The 23,137-nt window shown below is 40.2% G+C and overlaps 1 protein-coding gene across 1 annotated transcript in view; it reads left to right on the plus strand.

The window, feature by feature from the left end:
- The window catches only part of LOC146008647 (myosin heavy chain, skeletal muscle-like), a 162,804-nt gene that overhangs the window by 4,169 nt on the left and 135,498 nt on the right, over nt 1-23,137 (plus strand). Inside the window, exon 2 of the mRNA XM_083148149.1 lies at nt 22,881-22,937. Within this exon, the coding sequence (XP_083004275.1) occupies nt 22,881-22,937 (57 nt within the window). The remainder of the gene's footprint in view (nt 1-22,880; nt 22,938-23,137) is intronic.

Here is a 23,137-nt window from a genome sequence, read left to right on the forward strand (position 1 = left end):
AATGTGTTAGTTTCACCAGGGTGGTTGAAGCTAAGGGGGAAGGAGTGTGGCAGATACAGCATATTTCCACAGGAGGATAATGTGGAAAATCCAGATCAGGTTTTAGAGCAGCAGCAGGAAAATTAGATCCAGCTCAGGATTTCCTAACTGATGTGATCATGGTTGCACCGATTAGCAGCATCTGTTGCTTTCTGATATATTTGTTTTTCCAGGGCAGGAGGCCATTGTTTCTGATAGTGGAATAGCTGCCCAGTTGATAGGCTGGAGGAGTGGGCTACGGTAGTAATTACAGGAACATACTGAGGATTTTGTACTAGGTTTTGACATCTTTCTGCTGCAATGTTGTAACCATCCTCTCCTATTCTGCTTAACTGGCATGCTGTTTACCTGCTACAAAAAAAATAAGCCATGATTCCATATTATCCAGGGTATATGATTCCTTGTCACTATATATATATATATATATATATATATATATATATATATATATATATATATATATATATATATATATATATATATATACAGTAGGAGCAAGTTTCATCTTTGCTCCTTTGGTCATGGCTAGCCATGGCTAGCCATGGCTAATCTATTGTTCTCAGCTGCAATACAATACGTATTGCAGCTGAGAACAATAGAATAGCCATGGCCAAAGGAGCAAAGATGAAACTTGCTCCTACTGTATATATATAACGAGACGATAAAATAACGGTCTCGAGACATTGACTGCATCTCTGCTTCACTGAGAAATTATTTCATCCGAGTGCCGCCCACACAAACCTTTGTATTGGGGCTCCATGCCAGGAGTATCCAGGGAAGGCACCAGGAAAGCTGACTTTGAGAGGAGTGCAACCCCATACCTGTATGTATGTTTATATATAGATATATATATCTATATATATATATATATATATATATATATATATATATATATATATTATATACAAAATGGAAACTCAGATTTTAGGCGCTCTTCATAAGGGCATAGATGGGTTTGAAGAAATAAAAATATAAGAGAAATACTTCCCTTATCTGTAGGGGATGTTGTTTCCTATATAGATGTTCCCTTTTTCTCTTTTTCTGAAACCTTCTTCTCCTCTCGGGTATGTTGCGAAATATATGAAAGAGAATATACGTATACAGTGTGTTATATCCTCCCTACTGATCCTATAGACATTAATAAGAATCTTGAGGTTCTTTGGGATAATGATCGGGCGTACTCAACTCACTATTGAAAATGCACAGATAAGTGTATCAAGGTATCTTTCTACTGGGTGACGCACCCGTACTCACGATGTGTCTCGCTGTGTGAAGTATTTAAAGGTATCTTTTTCCTCCTTTTATCTTCATAAAATGCTTTTATTTGATGTACACAGCAATAAAATAAACAAATTTAAAACATCCGACAAAAATTTCTATTTGAACTACAATAAGGATACAGATGGTGATAATGTGGAGTCAACACTTCCAACTGGTGTTCCGGATCCAGAGGGTATCCTCTGCTGGAGGACTACTACTTGGATCTGGTGAGTGTATATGTGTAAGTCCACTACCCTCTGGATCCGGAACACCAGTTGGAAGTGTTGAGGAAAAAGATACCTTTAAATACTTCACACAGCGAGACACATCGTGAGTACGGGTGCGTCACCCAGTAGAAAGATACCTTGATACACTTATCTGTGCATTTTCAATAGTGAGTTGGGTACGCCCGATCATTATCCCAAAGAACCTCAAGATTCTTATTAATGTCTATAGGATCAGTAGGGAGGATATAACACACTGTATACGTATATTCTCTTTCATATATTTTGCAACATAGTCGAGAGGAGAAGAAGGTTTCAGAAAAATAGAAAAAGGGAACATCTATATAGGAAACAACATCCCCTACAGATAAGGGAAGTATCTCTCTTATATTTTCACTTCTTCAAACCCATCTATGCCCTTATGAAGAGCTCCTAAAATCTGAGTTTCCATTTAGTATATGTTGTATTCTTATTGGGGGTCCCCGAGGTAAGACCCCAGGATAACTCAGGAGGGCGAACTTCAAATTATCCAGCGCCACGTTAACCCTTTCACCCGCTTGCATTGGATATATATATATATATGGATGGATATATGTATGTGTATATATATATATATATATATATAGTGTAGGAAGTGCTGGCACTCTGTCCTTCCAAGATCAATTACCGAGGTGCAGGAGAGGCAGGTATCATAGACAATGAATAACCTGCACCCATCGGGTTTCTTACTGGATCAATAATCACTCAGACGCCAAAGCTTTAAGCAACGTTTCGGGGGTTTATTCCCGTCCTCAGGCTTGTTACAAAAGAAATACAGTGCATACATCTACTTAAATACCTTCACCATCAGGTGTAGCTGTTTTCCACGCCCTCTGCTCACCTGCAACTTCTGGGAGTGTCTCTCACTCACTCCCTCAGCTGTGAACGGTGACGTCAGGCTAGGTCAATAGCACCCACCAATATGTGTTGCAAATGAGAAAAAACTGTTACCAAAAAAGGAAAAGCAAAAGAATACTTTAGTGAAAAAAAAAATATATACATAATATATAAAAGTGTATATACAACAATACAGAATAATAAAAAGCAGAAGGGAGACCAATATGTTAGCGAATCTGTGGTGCTAGTATCATATAATCATTGCACATCGCTGGGCTGGAATGCATTCATATCATTGATCACAAAAATATGTTGTAACTAAGATGATCATTTAACCCCTTGGGTTTCAAGGTTCCAAGGGTATGAATCCATTTAGTCTCACATTTTAAAAGCTTAAGGTGTCTGTCCCCTCCACGGTTATCGTCAGGTATGTGGTCTATGATCATATGTCTTAGATTGGCTAGGCTATGCTTGGCTTCTGCAAAGTGTTTTGCAATCGGTTGGTCCACCGATTTGCCATTGATTGCCGCTCTGATGGAACATCGATGCATCCCCATGCACTCTTTGAATGTGCGCATGGTTTTGCCTACATAGCAAAGCCCGCACGGACATTTGATCAAATAGACCACGTATTAAACCTTTGACCTGTATGAGGGTGGCAAAAAAATTTTCCCACAATCATATGGCTGCATGTCACGCAGCCTGTACATTTGTGACAACCCACAAATTTCTTAGTAGTAATACTCAATTGCCGGGTGACATCAGTATGAACCAACCAGTCCCTGATGTTCCTCCCTCTTTTATAGCAATTTCTGATGGTAGAAAATTTCATGCTCTTAAATTCTGTTTGTATTACTGGCCAATTGTGTTTGGCAGTGGTGTTAATACCCGTGGAGGCGGTGTTGTACTGTTGGACCCAATTCATGGAGTCCATAGTTGTCTGTTGTACCTTAGATTTAAGAGTGTCATCTCTAGGCATGACTTCAACTCTTTCTCTAGCTGAGCTAATTCATTTGTTATTATACCCTCTGTTATGGAATTGTGTCGACATATCATCCAATGTCGACTTCAGGGTGTTGGGATCACTGGTGATTCTCTTGGCTCGCAAAAACTGAGAAAAAGGAAGACTGAGGATAGTCGACACCGGATGAAAACTATCCGCTCGCAGCAGAGTATTTTTATCAGTTTTTTTAGTGTAAAGACTGGTCACAATTTGTTTGTTATAAACACTGATGGTTACATCTAAGTAATCTATGGATTCCAGGCTCATAGATGACGTGAACTTGATTGGACAAACTTGTGTGTTGACATATTCAAGTAAGTCGATAAATTCATCGTGTCGACCTGTCCAAAAAAGTATCACGTCATCCATGTAGCGCTTATAGTACAACACCTTATCTCTCACATCTCTGTTGAGAAAAAAATCAATGGCAAATCGGTGGACCAACCGATTGCAAAACACTTTGCAGAAGCCAAGCATAGCCTAGCCAATCTAAGACATATGATCATAGACCACATACCTGACGATAACCGTAGAGGGGACAGGCACCTTAAGCTTTTTAAATGTGAGACTAAATGGATTCATACCCTTGGAACCTTGAAACCCAAGGGGTTAAATGATCATCTTAGTTACAACATATTTTTGTGATCAATGATATGAATGCATTCCAGCCCAGCGATGTGCAATGATTATATGATACTAGCACCACAGATTCGCTAACATATTGGTCTCCCTTCTGCTTTTTATTATTCTGTATTGTTGTATATACACTTTTATATATTATGTATATTTTTTTTTTTCACTAAAGTATTCTTTTGTTTTTCCTTTTTTGGTAACAGTTTTTTCTCATTTGTAACACATATTGGTGGGTGCTATTGACCTAGCCTGACGTCACCGTTCACAGCTGAGGGAGTGAGTGAGAGACACTCCCAGAAGTTGCAGGTGAGCAGAGGGCGTGGAAAACAGCTACACCTGATGGTGAAGGTATTTAAGTAGATGTATGCACTGTATTTCTTTTGTAACAAGCCTGAGGACGGGAATAAACCCCCGAAACGTTGCTTAAAGCTTTGGCGTCTGAGTGATTATTGATCCAGTAAGAAACCCGATGGGTGGAGGTTATTCATTGTCTATATATATATATATATATATATATATATATATATATATATATATATAGACTGTAGCTGTCTCCTGATCCTCCAGGGCTGAGGTATTGGCTATATTGAAACGCTGATGATCCATCTTAAAAGCTCCTTGAGGAAGGTCCGTATGTGGACCGAAACGTCGGGGCAATGATGGAAATGTCTTTTCTGGAATAAACTATCTGTACTATTGTTACCTACACCAGTGACTTTATTCAATTGCTTTATTGAGGCGAGTGTTCAATTCCCCCCCAAAAAGGGAGGGATCCTTTGGATTATATTTGGGGCACGTGTTGATCCACGTCCAACCCCCTTTGAACACCCCTGCCGTTACTATATTGACAGTGAGAGTGCGGTCTTTTTTGCTTCTATATATATATATATATATATATATATATATATATATATATATATATATATATATATATATATATACACAGGTTGAGTATCCCGTATCCGAGTATCCGTTATCCGAATTATTCCGAAAACCATACATTCCAGAAAGTGAATAATTTTTTTTTTTTTTGTGCTAAAAACTCACTGGGGACATTTGTAACAGCACTACTAGTGACATGATATGTAACTGGCACTATATATGTGCAAGAAAATGATTGCTTGGCATTCAAATTCAATATCTGAGATAGTACACAAATTTTGTTTCATGTTTTGAAACCTTGTTTTTTGAACAAATAAAATATATTTGTGTGTATTTTATGTGGTAATAAAATATATTTGTGTGTATTTTATGTGTTTATACAGCATACATGCAAGATACTTCAAAATAAATAATTGAAATATTAAAATATTCCGAAATACGGAATAATCCGTTATCCAAAATTCTCCTGGTCCCGAGCATTTTGGATACGGGATACTCAACCTGTATATTGTGACAAGGAATCATATATATATATATATATATATATATATATATATATATATATATATATATATATATATATATATATATATATATATATATATATATATATAGCAGTTGGTTTAACAGGATGGCACTCAATAAGCATGTAGCAGGGCTACGGTGCCTGGAACTTAATGAACAATATGAGAGCACTTACCCCCTTCTTGTGAGAATGAGGATAGAACCAGCACACGGTTCAACAATACAATATGCAGGTGGGCAGAGGCATAACAGTCATTAGTGTAGGATAAGTCAGTGTGATACCTTGATATTTTAGGAGTCCTTTCATCAAACAGTATCTTAAAACTTTTTCTAACTATGATCTGCTTCCTGTTGTATTCCGCTTCTTGAGAAAGGGGCTGATGCCCCGAAACGAGCCGTTGAGGCTGGAATAAAGATTTTATTTGCTGCAGTGACGTGCTGTTTCTTCTTTATGCTCTGGAGGGGAGACCCAGACCGCTATATATATATATATATATATATATATATATATATATATATATATATATATATATATATAAAAGAGCACTTACCCCCTTCTTGTGAGAATGAGGAAGGAACCGGCACACGGAATTGTAGGTGAAGAAAAAGTAGGTTTATTGTACATACATCGTTTGCACAAACAGACAGCTGTTTCCTGACAGCTGTTTCAACTACTTAAATTCTGATGTAAACTACTATGAAGTAGTTGAAACAGCTTCCAGGAAACAGCTGTCTGATTGTGCATATGATGTATGTACATTAAACCTACTTTTTCTTCACCTACAATTCTGTGTGCCGGTTCCATCCTCATTCTCACACGAAGGGGGGTAAGTGCTCATATATATATATATATATATATATATATATATATATATATATATATATATATATATATATATACATACATACATACATACATACATACATCCCCTCCGATCAACAGGCTATTTGTATTGTGAATGTTTATAATATACTGGAATTTGTTATGTTAATTAGGATAAATAGAGGTGACTACATTTAACTGAAACATTAGACAGGGATTTGAAACTGATTTACATACATAAATTATTACTTTAATTCATTAATGTATTTTCTATATTTCTCTGAAGATTACACATTGTTTGGCATAGTTAGAAAAAGTTTTAAGGTACTGTTTGATGAAAGGACTCCTAAAATATCAAGGCATCACACTAATGACTGTTATGCCTCTGCCCACCTGCATATTGTATTGTTGTATTGCAATGGCCAATCCTTTGTGCAAACCTCTGAGAACTGTCTGTATGTGTATATGTCTGATATTCTACAAGAACTCTTAAGACCATATAATGCAATATACTGTTCTTCTGAAAATGTAGTTTTCAAATTGTAGCTGGTCATATCTTGCCTGCAGCATACAGATGTGCCATGACATTGCTGGATGATAGAACATAAGAAATGTTTAAATATAAAGAGACATTTTTAGAATTTTCATCCAAATTTCATTCTTCATAAATCTAACAACAATAACAGAATATTACATGTGATCAGCAATATTATAAAATAGTGAGCAGCATGGTGATGTCTCACAGCACAGAGCTCTTGGATTCAATCCTCACAGAGGCCTTATCTGTGTATAATTTGTATTTTCTCCATGTCTTCTCATTGGCTGTAGGAGCCCAATAACATACTGCTAGGTGAATTGGCTCATACATGCCAACTTTTTTAAACTCCTCTCTGGGAGAAGCCCGGAGAGGAGTGAAAACAGGGCTGGACAAAGCTTCGTTTTGGGGGCGGGGCAAGGCTGCCGTCACCAAGCCCCGCCACCACAACCTACAGCCGCATTCATTATCGGGTCCGTGGATGGGGGGAGGGGTTCAAATTATGCGAAATTACGCGATTTGCGTAATTTTAGCCCCACCCCCTCCCCGCGGACCTGGGAAATTCAGAAATTTTTACTGCGGGGAAGGGAGAGCAGGGGCTGTTACAATGCAGGAGACTTGCCCACCTTCCTGGGGGGCCGGGAGGGGGACCCAATTTGCAGGGCCATTCTGGGAGGGTAGGCAAGTATGAATTGGCTTCTAATAAAAAATGAAACTTCATTTACTATATGGCAGCAATTCAAATGATGGCGGTCAAATAAAAAAAAAAAAACAAGTGATGCAGCGTTTCCTGCAGCTTGGGGGTTTTGCTATTCAAATAGAGAACTGAAAATGAGATGCAATGATTTATATAGAATTCACCTCAACTCTTTTCTCACATTGTTTTCACAAATCGTTAATTTTTGGAAAAATCAGCAGGACTTGTTCTGTCACCCAGATGACACCCCTTCCCCAGGTAGTTTCCAAGTAACTTAATTAGTCAGTAATTACTCACCTTCAGAAGGTGTGTCTTCTCCTCCAGCATCGAGATCCAAACTCCTGCATCAGAAGTGAGTATGTTAATGTTGTGTGAGTGTGTCTGAGTATCTGTGAGTATGTGTGTGAGTGAGTGAGTGTGTGTGAATGAATGAATGTGTGTGTGACCCCCTATCTGGGCATACTTGCCTACTTGCTCAGTGAGGTAGGGGGGCAGGGCCGTCACTTGGAGCAAAAAGAGGTGGGATGGGGCCGAGCAACATGAGAGATGGCTTGCTTGGGGGCATGGCAAGAGTGAGCGTGTAATTTTAGCCACATCCTGTGTGATGCCGGTATTTCAGGCATTGCACTGCAGTGGGCAGGGCTAAAATACACGATTTGCATCATTTGACCCACAAACCTCCCCAACAAGAGGGGGTGGGGAGGGGGGCACAGGAACCGGACGGCTTTTCAGGAGGGTTGCCCCCCTTTCTGGGTGGCTGGGAGGGTGATCCGGTTTCTGGGATAAACCCAGCCGGTACTTATGTATTATCTGGGCTGCCGATTTTTTGATTGTATGCCTTAACTTAAGGCATACAATCAGATGCGATGCGATGACCCGATTTTTCCATAGGATTCCATAGGATTCCTTGGATAGTAGGGGTATGAAAAGGACCCCTTTTCCCATTGAATTCCATGTTAAAATGGACTCAGTCCATTTTAACATTGAATCCCATGGAAAAATCGGGTCCATCGCATCGCATCGCATGCGATATGGTCGGATGCGATGGACCCGATTTCAAAATCGGCAGCCCAGTTAGTACATAAGTACCACCCAGCCATTCCTGGAGGGTAGGCAACCCTGCCTCTGAGTGTGAAACCCCTGTAGACAGCAGCTGGGAGAAGCACATCTCCCAGCAACCATCTCCTCTCCCAGTAGCACCCACCAAAGTGTAAAGATGAAAGGAAAACCAGCGGTAGACATTTGAGATCACAGACGGGTGAATATCAATAGTTATTTAACTCATGTTGCAGGATTTTCAGAGCTAACAACCAGTTTTGGATGAATGGACACCCAAATCTGGACACAAGGTGCACAAGGTTTTGTACCTTGAGTCCAACTGAATTCAGACCTGTATGTATGTCTGTACATGTGGTATGTAATATGTAGTGAAAGCTTCATTGCAGCAGAGATTCCATTGTCAAAGAATGATTATATTCTCTGTAACCCACATGAAACTGTGTATGAACAATATTATAATTAACTGTGAGAATGCAGCCACTGGCCCAAAAAACAGGCCCAGGGCATGCTGAACGAAGCAAGACATACAAGGTTATGCTGTACACTAATTTAGGATCCAATAAATTAAACATGATGTCACCATTTACACATTGAGCTATTACTTGTGTCTTGTGTCTTTTACCTTTTGTCTATGTTTACCTTGCATTTGGGGGTCAATCTATTGACGGGTTACCTATAGACTATCTACCATTTAGACCGTAACCACTTTTGAGACATAACTACCTCAACTGCTGTTTCTAATGCTTCAATTTTCTAGAACAAAAGGCATTAGAGTCTCAGAACAGAAAACATAGGAGTAGATAACAAGGCATCTATAGAAACATAGAATTTGACAGCAGAAAAGAACCACTTGGCCCATTTAGTCTGCCCCTTTTTTAAACATGTTACCTCAAACCATATTTGATCCTTATTTATTTGTAAGTATATCAATATGCCTATCCCAAGCATGTTTAACCACTTGAGTGGTATGCCCGGCGGGCTGTCCCGGAAAATTTCCGGGCATACCACTAAAATGAAGGTGTGCGCCAGTCGTGTCCAGGTGTGCACCACTGGCATATCACCTGTCCAGGCACCCCCCAGTGGCTGCTCTGCTGTTCCCTCTCCTCCCCTCACCTCTTAGCTCCGGCGATTGTACGCCAGAGCTCCCCTGCCCCCGGCGCCATTAGTACTAGTAATTGACAGGCGGCAGGCGGCAGGCTTGGGGATGTTCGGGACGGCTTGGGGGGACTCGGGAGAGTTCAGGCAACCGAGTACTCCCAAGCTGCCGCGAAACATTCCCGAGCCTGCCGCCTGTGTGATCACTGATCATCCTCTTGTTCTGCTGCTCCTCTTCCTGTGAAGAATGTCTCCCACCTGTACCTTGTTATATTTGAAAGTTTATATCATGTCCCCCCTTTCCCTTCTCTGCTCCAAAGTATACATATTAAAATCTTTTAGTCTTTCCTGGTACGTTTTGTGATGTAGGCCATGCACCATTTTAGTTGCTCTTCTTTGTACAGTCTCTAATGTATTTATATCCTTCTGGAGATATGGCCTCCAGAACTGAACACAGTACTCTAGATGAGGTCGTACCAATACTATTCCGAGTGTACATATGTAGTATACCTGGTCAATAAATATGATTCTGTTTCTGATTCTGATTGCTACATCTTTCTCAAACCACAATGGCATCCTTTTCCTTGTGTTTTTACTAACTCTTTTGACACAAAGTTCTGTTGATTTCAGTATTGCACTTTTAAATGTTTCCATATTCTCCTGCACTCCTTCCAAGTTCCTCCACTCTACCAAAGAATCCCTTACAGAGTTTCCCATATCTACAAAATCAGCCTTCCTAAAATCTAACACCTTTGTTTTTGTGTGCAATGAGTCAGTCTCTGTCTTTATTTCGAACCATACTGCTTGATGGTCACTGGATCCCAGGCTTTTACCACATTTACATCAGATATTCTGTCACCATTTGTAAGTATTAAGTCTAATATTGCTTCCTTATGAGTGGGCTCCCTCACCAGTTGCTGGAGGGATGCTCCTTGCAAGGAATTCAGAATGGTGGAATTTGCAACAGGCAGCTCCCAGTTTACATCAAGTAGATAAAAGTCTCCCCTGATTATCACCTCTCCTTTTAATGCCATTTTATTGATGTCCTGCAATAGGCTCTTGCCAAGATCCTCTTCCTGACCTGGTGGTCTGTAGATCACCCCTATACGAAGAATCACTTTTTCCCCTGTTTCTAAGGGCCTCAGCTTTTTCTTCGATACTTTGTATTAAGGTAGTCGTTATGCTTTTTTTTACATATATTGCAACCCCTCCCCTGATTCTTCCCATTCTGTCCTTCCTAAATAAAGTATATCCTGGTCTAGCTATGTCCCAGTCATGATTTTCATTGCACCATGTCTCTGTAATAGCCACAATATCCAGTTCATCCCTTGTCATTATTGCAATTAGTTCTTGGATTTTATTTCCTAAGCTCCTAGCATTTGCACACAAAGCTCTTAAAGTTTTGTTTGTGCTTCTCCTGGTGATAGCTATGTTCATTTTTCTGCCTATATCTATTCGGTTTTATCTTCTGTTGCAGTGGATAGGCTTCCTGTTCCATTTGCCTGCAGAGAAAATGGGGGAAATTTACTAAAGGAAATTTGTAAAAAATAGGTGTATTTGTATCCAGAAATACACTTATTTTTGACATTTACTATCCCGAAAATACGGCAATTTGTATTCGTATTGATAGCACATCAATACGACTACGAATTGCCGTATTTTTGGGATAGTAAATGCCAAAAATAAGTGTATTTATGGATACAAATACACCTATTTTTTACAAATTTCCTTTACTAAATTTCCCCCAATACCTCTAGGTTGGGGGAGCAGATTTCTTCATTCTTATTTGGTTCACTGCCCCCCTCTGCTAGTTTAAATAGTTGCTGATGAAGCTTCCAAACTTCTCACTTAATAATCTCGTTCCCCTTGAAGATGGGTGCAGGCTATCACTTTTATATAAGGCTCTGTCTGTTCTTTATTGCCTATGTTGGTCATACATTCCAGCCCTGCAAGAGCCAGATATGAGTTTTGCAGTGTGACCACTTGGGGATGTGTCTGAGGCCCTCTGTAAGTCTCTGCCTATAAGCTGAACGTACTTGACTGACTGACCATACAGAACAATTATTCTGAATTAGCTTAGGTAATCACTTCGGTGGTTTGCCCGGAAATTTCCAGGCTGAGCTGCGCTGCAGGAGCAGGCTCACCCAGAAAATTTCCGGGCATGCGACTGATAATAGGCTGTATGCTTCAGCTGTGCACCACCTCTAGGGGCACACACATACGCCATGTTGCACCCTGCCCCAGGGACTCGCATGCCGCTGCTCCACGCCGACACCAGGCCCCGCCCGAGTAATTTCAGGACCACTTAGGAGCCCTCGGGCATTCATATGTTCGGACACCGGAACAAATGAATGCCTGAGCACCCGAACACCTGAGCACGCTCTAGCTTCCCCTACCCCCGAGCAGCTCTGAACATAGCTGAGCTCTGAGCAGCCAGAGACAGCCGAAGTGGGCAGCAGCAGCCCCAAGGGAGCATGAGCTGCTGGATAACATCAGCGTCTGGAGCTTGAGTGGTGACAAAACTGCCCTGGTAGGTATGTCCTGCCCCAGGGAAACCCACCACTCAAGGGGTTAAAGGTTGAAATATTTAAGAGAAACCTTTCAAAAAGCATCTGTTTTAGTTAATTGCTGAGTGACAATAACATCTTTAGGGTCTAGCCAATCTTAAATTTCCTTTATTTTCTAACTATTTATCTTACTAACATTAGTATAAATAACATAACACAGGAACTTCATTTTGACAGCCTTAAAAACTCTCAACCTAACAAGACCTGTATGTACACATTTTTAACATGTTTTCATTGGGAACATGTACATACATGTATATAAAATGTGTCTTAAAACATTATTTAAGACATTTTAAAAAGGCATGGCTGCATTGACCCAAAAAGTATCACAAGGTGTTCAAAATGACTTTTACTGTGTTCTATTTTTCACCTGCCTAAATCCGGATTACATTGTTTGCCCCATTCAGGCCAAATATAGTGTCTTCCCCCAAGTGCTCAAATATACTCCTTTAAGTTCTGCAAGAGTGTATATTGGCCGAATGGCATTTGAGCACATGAAGAATATGTATTTTACAATTATTAATCCTGTATGGTGGCAACATCACTGATTGTCATTTTTATGTGCTGTACTTGCACCAGCAGGGTTTTTCAGGAACTATTCCCAAACCCTACACACTGTTCACAGGTTGGAGACACCTATGCTGGGTACACACTATCTCAATGAGCGATATCAGCTTACACCAACAATATCATTCAGTAACATCCCCCCCACCCTACATGCAGTTGTTGATGATATAGCCAACATTTAACTACATGTACAGATGATGCACTGTGTCTTTAATGGTGTGCAGTAGAGTGCATCATTAACCATATTGAGCATACACTCTAGATAATATGCGCAATTTGTTGTTCACAGTATCGTTATTGTACATATCATTAACAATATATTGCCCAGTGTGTAGCCAGCATTATTTTTACAGAATGTTGCAGTAAATTATTTTGGCTGTTTCAATTATGGTGGCCACAAAATGTGCAGGATTTCAATCCCGGGATTGGAGTATCCAAACCCCGGGATTTCAGGATTAGACTGCGCATGCGCAGTCTAATGCCAGGCAGAATCTGAGCACTTGCTCAGACGCTGCCCGGCTGTTCCCGACCCGGCGTGCGGCCTGCGCAGCATGATTAGGTCACAGGTCACGCTGCGCAGGCCTTAGCACTGCACCACCGCTCGCCGCCAGGCCTCCCCCAGCCACCTGAATCCTCGCTGAAGCTGCCTGCCTGCTTCTGCACAGAAGCCGCCTGCTTCCACCGCACCCCAAAAGTAAGTGTGTGGCCCTGCCAGGCCACCAACATGCCCACATGCCGCCTGTCTTCGCACCGCTGCCACCTGCCCCCCTCCCCAATACTCAGTCAGTGTGGGGCACAGGGGCAATTTTCTTTTAGGCATGCCAATCCCAGGATCCCGGGAATCCCGAGATTGAGCATTTTTCAATCCCGATTCCCGGGATTAAAAAAATGCCCCGGGATTGGCATCCCTAGTTTCAATCAATCAGAGGATTTGTGTTTTGCCAATCGGGAAATATCAAGTACCACAGGAATCTTAGAAGAAAGAACAATGTCCAAAACAATTGTCTAACAAAGCTTTGCAATGGTTTGAATTGTTAATGCTTTGGTTTCTCTGTTCCCAGGCTTGATTTTATAGACAAGCCATCAAAAGTCTCCGGAGGCACACACACTTGTTTATTCTTCTCTGGCAATGAGTAACTCTGAACAGGACCTTTGTCACTGTAACTTCCCATTCACTCAAAGTAGAGATCACTATATGCTTAAACTGAATACTGAGTGATAAGAAAACATAGCAAGAAGACAAATATACTTTGTGGTATTTATAGTAAGAGGGCAATGATGCTCTGATTTGTTTATAGAGCTGAGGTCTTGGCATCTTCCTTCACATTTGTCCTAGATGTACAGCTGTGAGCAGTGGGATGTGACCAGAGGTCATCCTAGGTACAGCTAGAGGCAGCAGCAGCAGCTGGGCAGCACCTGAGCTGTATGCTGTAGGTGCACTGCCAAGCATTTAAAAAAAATATATAGTGCTCTTTCTCCAATAGGACTCAAGGCGCTTAACAGATAGAATGAATGTAATACAGTACAGAAACAATGAAGCACAGAAAAGCTTTTCATAAACAATACTTAAGGGACTGAAGGAAACACTTGAGTAAATAGGAAGGTCTTGAGTCTGTTTTTGAAGCATTCTAGAGTGGGGGTCTCTCGAACTGTGCGGGGAAGTGAGTTCCATAAAGTCGGAGCTGAATTTCTAAAAGCTCGACCCCCAGATGAATTACGGGAGATCCTAGGTACTGCTAAAAGTCCTTCATCTACAGATCACAGTAATCGGGTGGGACAGTATGGAATCAGAAGCTGCTTCAGGTACCTTGGGCCTTGGTCATGTAGGGATTTGTTTCCACACTTAATTTTTGCACAAGTGCACTAAGCAGTTTCTTTTAACTCCTGATAGATATAAAAGGTCAGAGGGTAGCCTGTAAAGTATACACAGCCCTGCACTTACTTTGAATTATTAACACGTGTGCCCTTAAAGGTATCTTTAAATGCTTTAACCACTGTTATATCTTCAGGGAAAAACTCAACCACCATACAGTTGAAATGTATAGAACTTACTTATTAACTCTGACCTGCTTTCCCATAGCGTGTTCTTTAATTACCCAGATGCAACATCAACAGATAAAAAAGTTTTTATATGAATCCACATCACGATAAAATATTCACAAACAGCAAAACAAGTAGAAAAGTATTTTAAAAAAACACAAAAGAGTGCTGGAGGTACTAGGGGAATGCAGATACTGTAGTTCGATGGGGATGCAGTTGAAATCCCGGCGGTCGGAATCCTGGCGACCCCCATAGAGGGAGAATAAATTAGTGTGCCAAGCGTAGCGAGGCATTGGGCGTGCTGCGTGGCGAGCGCAGCGAACCCGCAAGGGGGGGGGTGATCGACGTCCCCCCCTTGTCAGGATTTTGGCGGTCAGGATTCCGGCATCGGATTTTAAACGCTGGGATTCCAAACGCCGGGATTTCGTATGTATTCCATTCAATGTGCTGCAGATGTATGGGGCAGAGCAGCTCACCATTTCCCCAATGGTAATAAGCAATTCTTCCTGGATAGTAACATCAGCCATAAGGTGGCGGCATGTGCACACACAGCCACCTCATGGCTGATGTCACCTCATATGCACCTTTGCATCAGCCCCCGGAGGCTTAATCAGGTTCCCGAGTCCGGTGCATGGGCAGTGTCATCCACGATACTGCAGATGCGCAGAACCTGTTTTGGGGGCTTCTCCGCATTTGCGCACAGAGAGCCATCCCGGAGGGAGGGGAGACCTGCCAATGGAACTGCCTTGAGTTACTGGCAGGTCGGACTTCCAATAGGAAGTCACTGCCAGTCACATTGCAGCCAGAGCAGTCGCACAGACTGCATCTGGCTTCATAGGCAGAGACAATGGCAGATTTTACCCAGGGGAGCCCATAGGTAAAAACCACCACTGGTAGAAAGGCACATTGGTCCAATAATTGTATACCGGTCCAATAATTGTGTAGTCCTAACTCTCTGTCCCAAAGACCTCTAATCTGTATTTTATATTTGTTATTGACAATAGTCTATCCCTTTAAAATAGGAAAGCCTGTTTGATTGTCATTAATCTTCACATATCCATCAATTTCTCTATATGGATAATAAAACAAAGTAGCCACTATATTATACATATAATTTATGTGTTTGACTTTAACAGCACTTTGAAACATACCTGGACTTATGAATGAGCCCACATCTCTCAGAGCCAATATTGACAAGGCAGCCTGTTTAGGAATGAAATGCCTTGTCACAGGTTGATGGAGAGTCTTTGCATTTCTTATAAGATCAGGACAACCAGTGGAAAACATTTGTTATTAGATGTGTCAAGTTCCATATTTCTCACTCGTTCACGCATCACATCTCCAAGCCTTCTGCATAGATCTCGCTGTCATTGTCCTTCTCGCTATGCTCTGTGTGTCATTGGCATACAGATGTGGAGCTTTCCAAATATAATGCACTGTCCAGATTTTCTTGTAAATCCTTCGGTATTCTGATTTACTGTTTTATTGTTGTTCCAAGTAAATGTATAAAACAATTAAAGAATGCCTAAGATATTCAACGTCTTTAACCCAATATCTCTGAGAGATGTTTAAAAAATCCACTAAAAATGGCAGCATCACTCAAATTTGTTATATAAATTCAAATTCAAAATGTTGTGTAAAAATGTAAAAACAGATTATATTTCCTATATAAGGTATAAAGTACATTACAGGTCATTATGATGAATAAAAATGTTTGCTTGGTGATTTTTACACCTATTTTGACAAATTCACTCAAAGGGTTAACCAAATATTCTGTGTGAAAAGCAATTAGCATCTATTTATTTATTAACAGTTTCTTATATACTGTAGCTCAGCAAATTCCGTTGCGCTTTACAAAAAGAGGAGGGCCCTGCTCGCAAGCTTACAATCTATAGGGAAATAGGCATTAATACATGAGGATAGATACTGTATTCTTTATTGCATTGATTCCACTAGAATGCAAGGTTCCGTGACTGGTTCTGAAATTTGATAAGCTTGTCTGAAGAGATGAGTTTTCAGGGAACGCTTATACTGTATGTTTGGAGACTGGCGGAGAGTCTTATCTATGACAATTTGCATTCAGCAGATATGCACCAACAGTTTCTAATTGGACATGGTTAGAAATCAGATTATTATTTCCATTGGGATATTGAGCTGAACTGGAAGGCAAAGGATATACACATAGTGGTAGCGGGAGGAGTATTGCCATAATTATTATAGCATGAAATGGTATTGCTGGGAATTTATGTTACTGCTGGCATACTACTGTACATCTCCAATGTTTGTGCTTCATGAGTTATTACTGGCATATTGCTGCCCACTACATATATCACTTTCTATACTATGTACTGTATAATAATACATTTGGTGCATAGTTGCCTACCTTTCTGCATTCTGCGGGGGGCTCCCATTTCAGACATACATATCCTACTGCTCTGTAATTCATTCCTAGGATTTTCTTTACAAGGACAGGTATTTGCTATAATCACTGTGATTTGCTGTAGTTCCTCAGAAGTCTCTATTGATGACTCTCATTATCTCCCTTGTGGGAAACCTTGACAGGAGCGAGAGAGAGAACAATGATCACACAGGGTCTTTCTTATCTGTGCTTGTATGCACTGCTTACACTTGTTTAATTAGATTAACTGGTGCCTATACTGATTGGGCTAATCCTAAAATGGTAAAAAATCACAGCACATCTAATAAATATTGGTAATTCCTACAAGTTGCAGACAGTCCAGTGTTTACAATAACATAACATTTAGTATACTAAACACATAGCTACCTACTCAGGGATGTATTCACACCATGTCAAATTGCATTTGGAATTTATTGCATAGGTATCACATTAATCATGCTAATTGTGCTGGGTGAGAATAAAAGAAATATCACAAATATATGGTTGCAAACCACAACTTCCATATTGCCGACAGCAATGTTGGCATTAATCATTTCAAAACTTTCCAACATATATTGTTACTAATGTTATATAGTAATATTTTAAACAAACATGTAAGCATAGACTGGCACACCCATATGTGGAGTTAGACACTCTCTTTAAGCACATCCCTTTGCACAGCGCTTCCCATGATTCTAGTTTTCAATACTAGGCAAGTATGAGTTGGAGCCTGATTACTGGGTTTCACTGGGTACGAATTGGTGCAAATTTCCCCATAACTGCTTATTAGAACCCTTAGCACCCATGTACATTTCAGTAAGTCACCCATATGTTTTATTCATTCAGAATTTGACGCCATTGAAATAAATACTCGGACACAAATAAATGGACTCGTAGACAATAAATAATGACTCAGACAACTGTATAAATTGGAAAATTAAGGTCACAGCCAAAATTTATTCAATCGAATGGCTGGAAATTCAAGGATAAATCAAAAAGTGGCCCAAGAAGCATGGCCCTCGGCAATCGCCTATGTATCGCTGCATAGGGAAAATTGAGCTACTCAGTAAGGTTACGCAGGGCGTGGCCATAACCACGCCCTGCGTAACCTTACTGAGTAGCTCAATTTTCCCTTAACTGGCAGAGTACTGGTCCCTCCCTAAGATGGTGACCTGGTCCTCCCCTAAGGTAGTGACCGACTCGCCTCTCTCCCAGGGAAAATGCTAGCCAATTTCTGTCACGCTAATCTCTTTCAACCGAGGAGCCATGCTCTCCGCCCTCCATTAACTCTTGCAAGGTCCTAAACCTTTGCACTTCTCCTTCGCCCTTCAATTTGCAAGGCCCTAAGCCTTTGCAACTTCTCCTTCCCCTCCTCTTGCAAGGTCCTAAACCTTTGCACTTACACAACAAAATTTTCTTACTTCGGGTGGGTGGGTGGGAATCCAAAAATGGCAAGAGGGATAATTTACCTCAGCCAACACTTATATCACCTTTCAAACTCCTCCCCCTACTCTGTCACTACTGGCTATCCCACCTGACCTGCAACCAACCAGCACTTAGAACTAAAACACCAATGACAACTGCTCTAACTAATTCTTACTACAAAAACAGGGTGCTTATCTTAGCTTAGGTAAGCTTTTGATTCTATTAAAACAGGGCCTCAATATCTAGCCTGCTGCTTACCACTGATCTGCATTATGGTAGAGCATAATGAAAGCCATTTATGATCATTGTGTGCTGCAATATACCTTGGTTTTACAATGATGCCCCTTGATGGTCTGTTCACCACATAGGACTGATTCAAAGATGTACTCTGTAATGCTGCTGCTCCTGAAAATGTCTTCAAACTCCAACCATGCAAATCTCAGCATCTGCGTATACAGACCCATAGCTGTGCAAAATGGTCGCATTAAGACACAGGGGCCTTGTTTTCTGCATACGGAATTGCAGTCAAAGCCTGAGCCACGCCCGAAAACAGTTATGACACTCCTGCATTTTTACATCCACTCACAGATGCTCCCAAAGATGCTGTGCAAATAAATCTTCCTGTCAGTGACATTGGCAAGTTACCTTAGACACATGTAGAGTACCAATAATGGCTCACCTGCAAACCATCAGCATTGCCTACACTTAGGGTGACCAACTCATCCCTTTAATCCGGGACACATATTAATTACACAGGTTCTGTGGCTGGCTTTCACCTGGTTTTAAACTGCCACACCTCAAGACTCCATTTCACCTGGTTTTAAACTGCCACAGAACCTGTGTAATTAATATGTGTCCCGGATTAAAGGGATGAGTTGGTCACCCTACCTACACTGTTACTTGGGCCTATATTGAGGTGATCACATCCTTGCTGCACTCGATAGCAATCTCTGCAAAATAAAAGTATTCCTCTATATATGCAGGGAAACATGACACCTTTAGAAGATACACTGTGGAAAAATGTACTGTATATATGTCACATTCATTCCTAAAATACTGCTTATCTCTAGCTTTATATCTTAAATTATGAATGAGGGAAATTTGAGACTGTTCTATTCTGTTTGAGAGTAAGGAGCGGATGTAAGCACATCATTTGATTGTTAATGGGGATCCAATTGTCTAAATCAGACTACTGTAGTGTAGCCTGTAGTGTAGTTTTTAGAATTTGGAGAGTACCAACATTTGCCTGTATTTTGGATCTCAAAAAATTCTGTGAGAAAATTCTGAAGAATTATGGCCTTATTTCTTTTAACACAAATATCTTTTGGCATTCTTTTGCTGCTCTTAGTATCCATGGCAGAAACGCTCCTGAGATTTGCCCTACTGTTTCTATGACTGTGAATGGCAATGCATTGCTTACAGTAACTGCTGGATGTCTAGGTGTTAATTCATCTTGTTCTTCAATCTCCTGGCTGTCAGCTTCCAGCTGCATTGCTGTCTCTAGTCATTTATCCATCTATATTTTCCTCTAACACGATCTGGATGTATCCAAATGCGGCAGACAACAATGAGCTAGTAAGATCCACGAAGGAATAATCCTGTAACAACCCTGATCCTGTCAGAAATACTTGTTTGATTAGAAGGGATTGTGTTTAATTAAGTGAAAATAAATTAGTGTAATCACCATGGTTGACAAAAAGGAAAATGAACCACAAAGGGAAAATTAGGAGGAAGTGTTGGTTCTGTATTCCCAGTTAACAATTACAGGGGCTGATTCTCAGGTGATGCTGTCCATAGGTCGGTAATTATTAGGTCGACCACTATTGGTCCACAGGTAAAAGGTTGACACATGAAAAAGGTTAACATGCATTAGGTCAGCATTTTTGTTTTAAAAAAAATAAGGTAGTTTTCCATACTTTACAATCCAAGTGAGCATAGAGTGAGATTATTATAGTGTTCCAAGCATAGGGACGCACCGTGCCCAAAGCATGGCGAGCAAAGCAAGCCATGCTAGGGGCCGTGTTACACTTATACAGTGCCCATGTTGAGTTATGTCGACATAGACACCAAAACATAAAAACTCATGTCGACCTTTTCCATGTCTACTTATTGCAAGTGTCGACCTTTTGACCATTTCATCATAATGCATGTCAACCTTTTTCATGTGTCAACCTTTTGACTGTCAACCTAATTACTTTCGACCCTATGACCCATAGCGGATTCTGAGCTGGTAACTTTGCACTGACCTTGGTAAAACAAAAAATAATGCTGTATAGTGGATGGGGTAGATGTAAATGTGCAGAGAGATTTAAAGTAGGTGTGGGTGTGTCCAAACTCAAATCTAAATTGTAGAATAGAAATAAAGTGTTCCAGTATTTGTTTGCTACATGCAGAAGCAGCCTGTATTTAGCCTGGATTTTAGATGGACATTGGACCTTATTCGAGTTCATTCTTTCTGACAAAATCCTTCTTAGATGGACAAAATCATGTGCACTGCAGGTGGGGCAGATGTTACTTGTGCAGAGAGAATTAGATTTGGGTGGGGTTTTACTTCAAAGTGAGATCTACTATATATTGCAGTGTAAAAATAAAGCAGTCAGTATTTACCCTGCACAGAAACAAAATAACTCACCCAAATCTAACTCTCTCTGCACATTTTACATCTGCCCCCTGCAGTGCACATGGTTTTGTCCATCTAAGAAGGATTTTGTCAGAAAGAGTGAACTAGAATAAGGCCCTTAGTCTCAGTGGTTTGCCGGAGGTGTGTGTCCATTCCATTTGCAAAGGTTGCCAAGTGCATTAATATACTTTTGGCATTCACACAATACTTTTATGGCATTTTCAATGTTTCACCATAAGAAACTGAAGGCTATTGATGAATATTTATTGCAAATTCTAATATTTGTTGCATCATTTTTGGCAAAAAATGCAATCGACAAACAGAAAAAAATAATTCCAACTATAAAGGGTTCAGTGAATGTACATATGAAACTTGCGGAGTTCAGTACCTCCAACAAGGTTAAGAACCACTGGTCTACAGATTGACAGTCAATAGGTCAACTCCATATGGTTGACATACATCAGGTCGAAATGGTCAAAAGTTAGAGAGGTTCTAGAGGCTCACAGATAAATAGTAAATGGAATAAAATGTTGACAGGTGCAAAAAAGTAGACAGGTTTGATATGTTGGCATGACAATGGTCACACAAATATTATCGACACACTGTTTTGGGGTTTTTCACATATTTTTCAACCTTGATCCACATGGACTACAATTAGGAATAGTTAACGTGGCGATTACAACGGTAGTGGAGCGAACTACATTGCCAGTAGCTTCACAAGCAAAACAAGCTCTAGCATGTTACTTTACACTGATTGTGGTCACAGATGATAAAACATACAAACTGACACCCAAAATACTTTAATGTGTCAACCTTTTTTGTTTTGATCGTTGGCATGTACATCTTTTGACCATGTCAACCTTTTGTACCTGTTGGCCTTTTCTACTGTCTACCTTTTTCATGTTGACATTTTTTTACCCTGTCAACCTGTGCATGTCAACCACATGGTGCCATAATGACTGTCTATATCATTACTGTAGATCTTCTCTACCCAATTACCCCGCATGCATTTAATAATAAATATATTTGTACATGTTGTATCGTAACTTGGTTGGTTCGAGATACAAAGGGATTTGCTTGGCTGCCAACTCTGAATAATGCACCACGTGAAAGCAAAATATTACTATGTCATAATAATAATTCAATTCCATTTTTGGTTTTGCTTCCAACATCATCCCGAGATCTATAACAATGCTTGATTTCCTACACATCAGACTTATGTACTGTACCTACATTAATAAAGCAAGTACAGTAGGGATAGATTCCTTTAACTTTAGACTTTATTGGGGACCTTAACAAACCTTTGGGCTAGCCTTCTACATAATTTCCCTGTTTTCTATGCAGCTCTAATTGTTATATTATCTTGAATGACACATTGTACTGTAGTTAGGCCAATATCTTACCAAGCTTAAAAGTACTTTCAGGTTGCCCTATGTTGACAGAAGTTCAGAGAGAGTACGGCCTGCCAGAAAGTGTGGCTATTATAACTGGTTGATTCACACCCAATCACATTGACCCCATTAAATTTGTTTTAACAACTTATAATTACAAATTACAAATGTATTACAAATAATAATTGCCTAATTAATGAAAATATGTGATTGTTCTTTAGGTTCACATTGAGGAGCTGGAAGAGGAGCTTGAGGCAGAGAAAAGTATAAGAGCTAAGGTATTACAATTATTATTTATTTATTCTTTTACCAAAATATTTATATGGATATCCATAAAAAGGTTATATGAAGAATCTTGGTAATTATAATTTTCCTTAGTTTGGGCCTTCATTTTGCAATTACTGATGTATAATCCTGTGGAGTGTCCACGGAGTCATATGACACAAGATGCTAGCTAGGAGAGAGGTTCTGTGGACTG

The sequence above is a fragment of the Crinia signifera genome, chromosome 6 (genome assembly GCF_055691185.1).
Source record: "Crinia signifera chromosome 6, ASM5569118v1, whole genome shotgun sequence".
Lineage (NCBI taxonomy): Eukaryota > Metazoa > Chordata > Amphibia > Anura > Myobatrachidae > Crinia > Crinia signifera.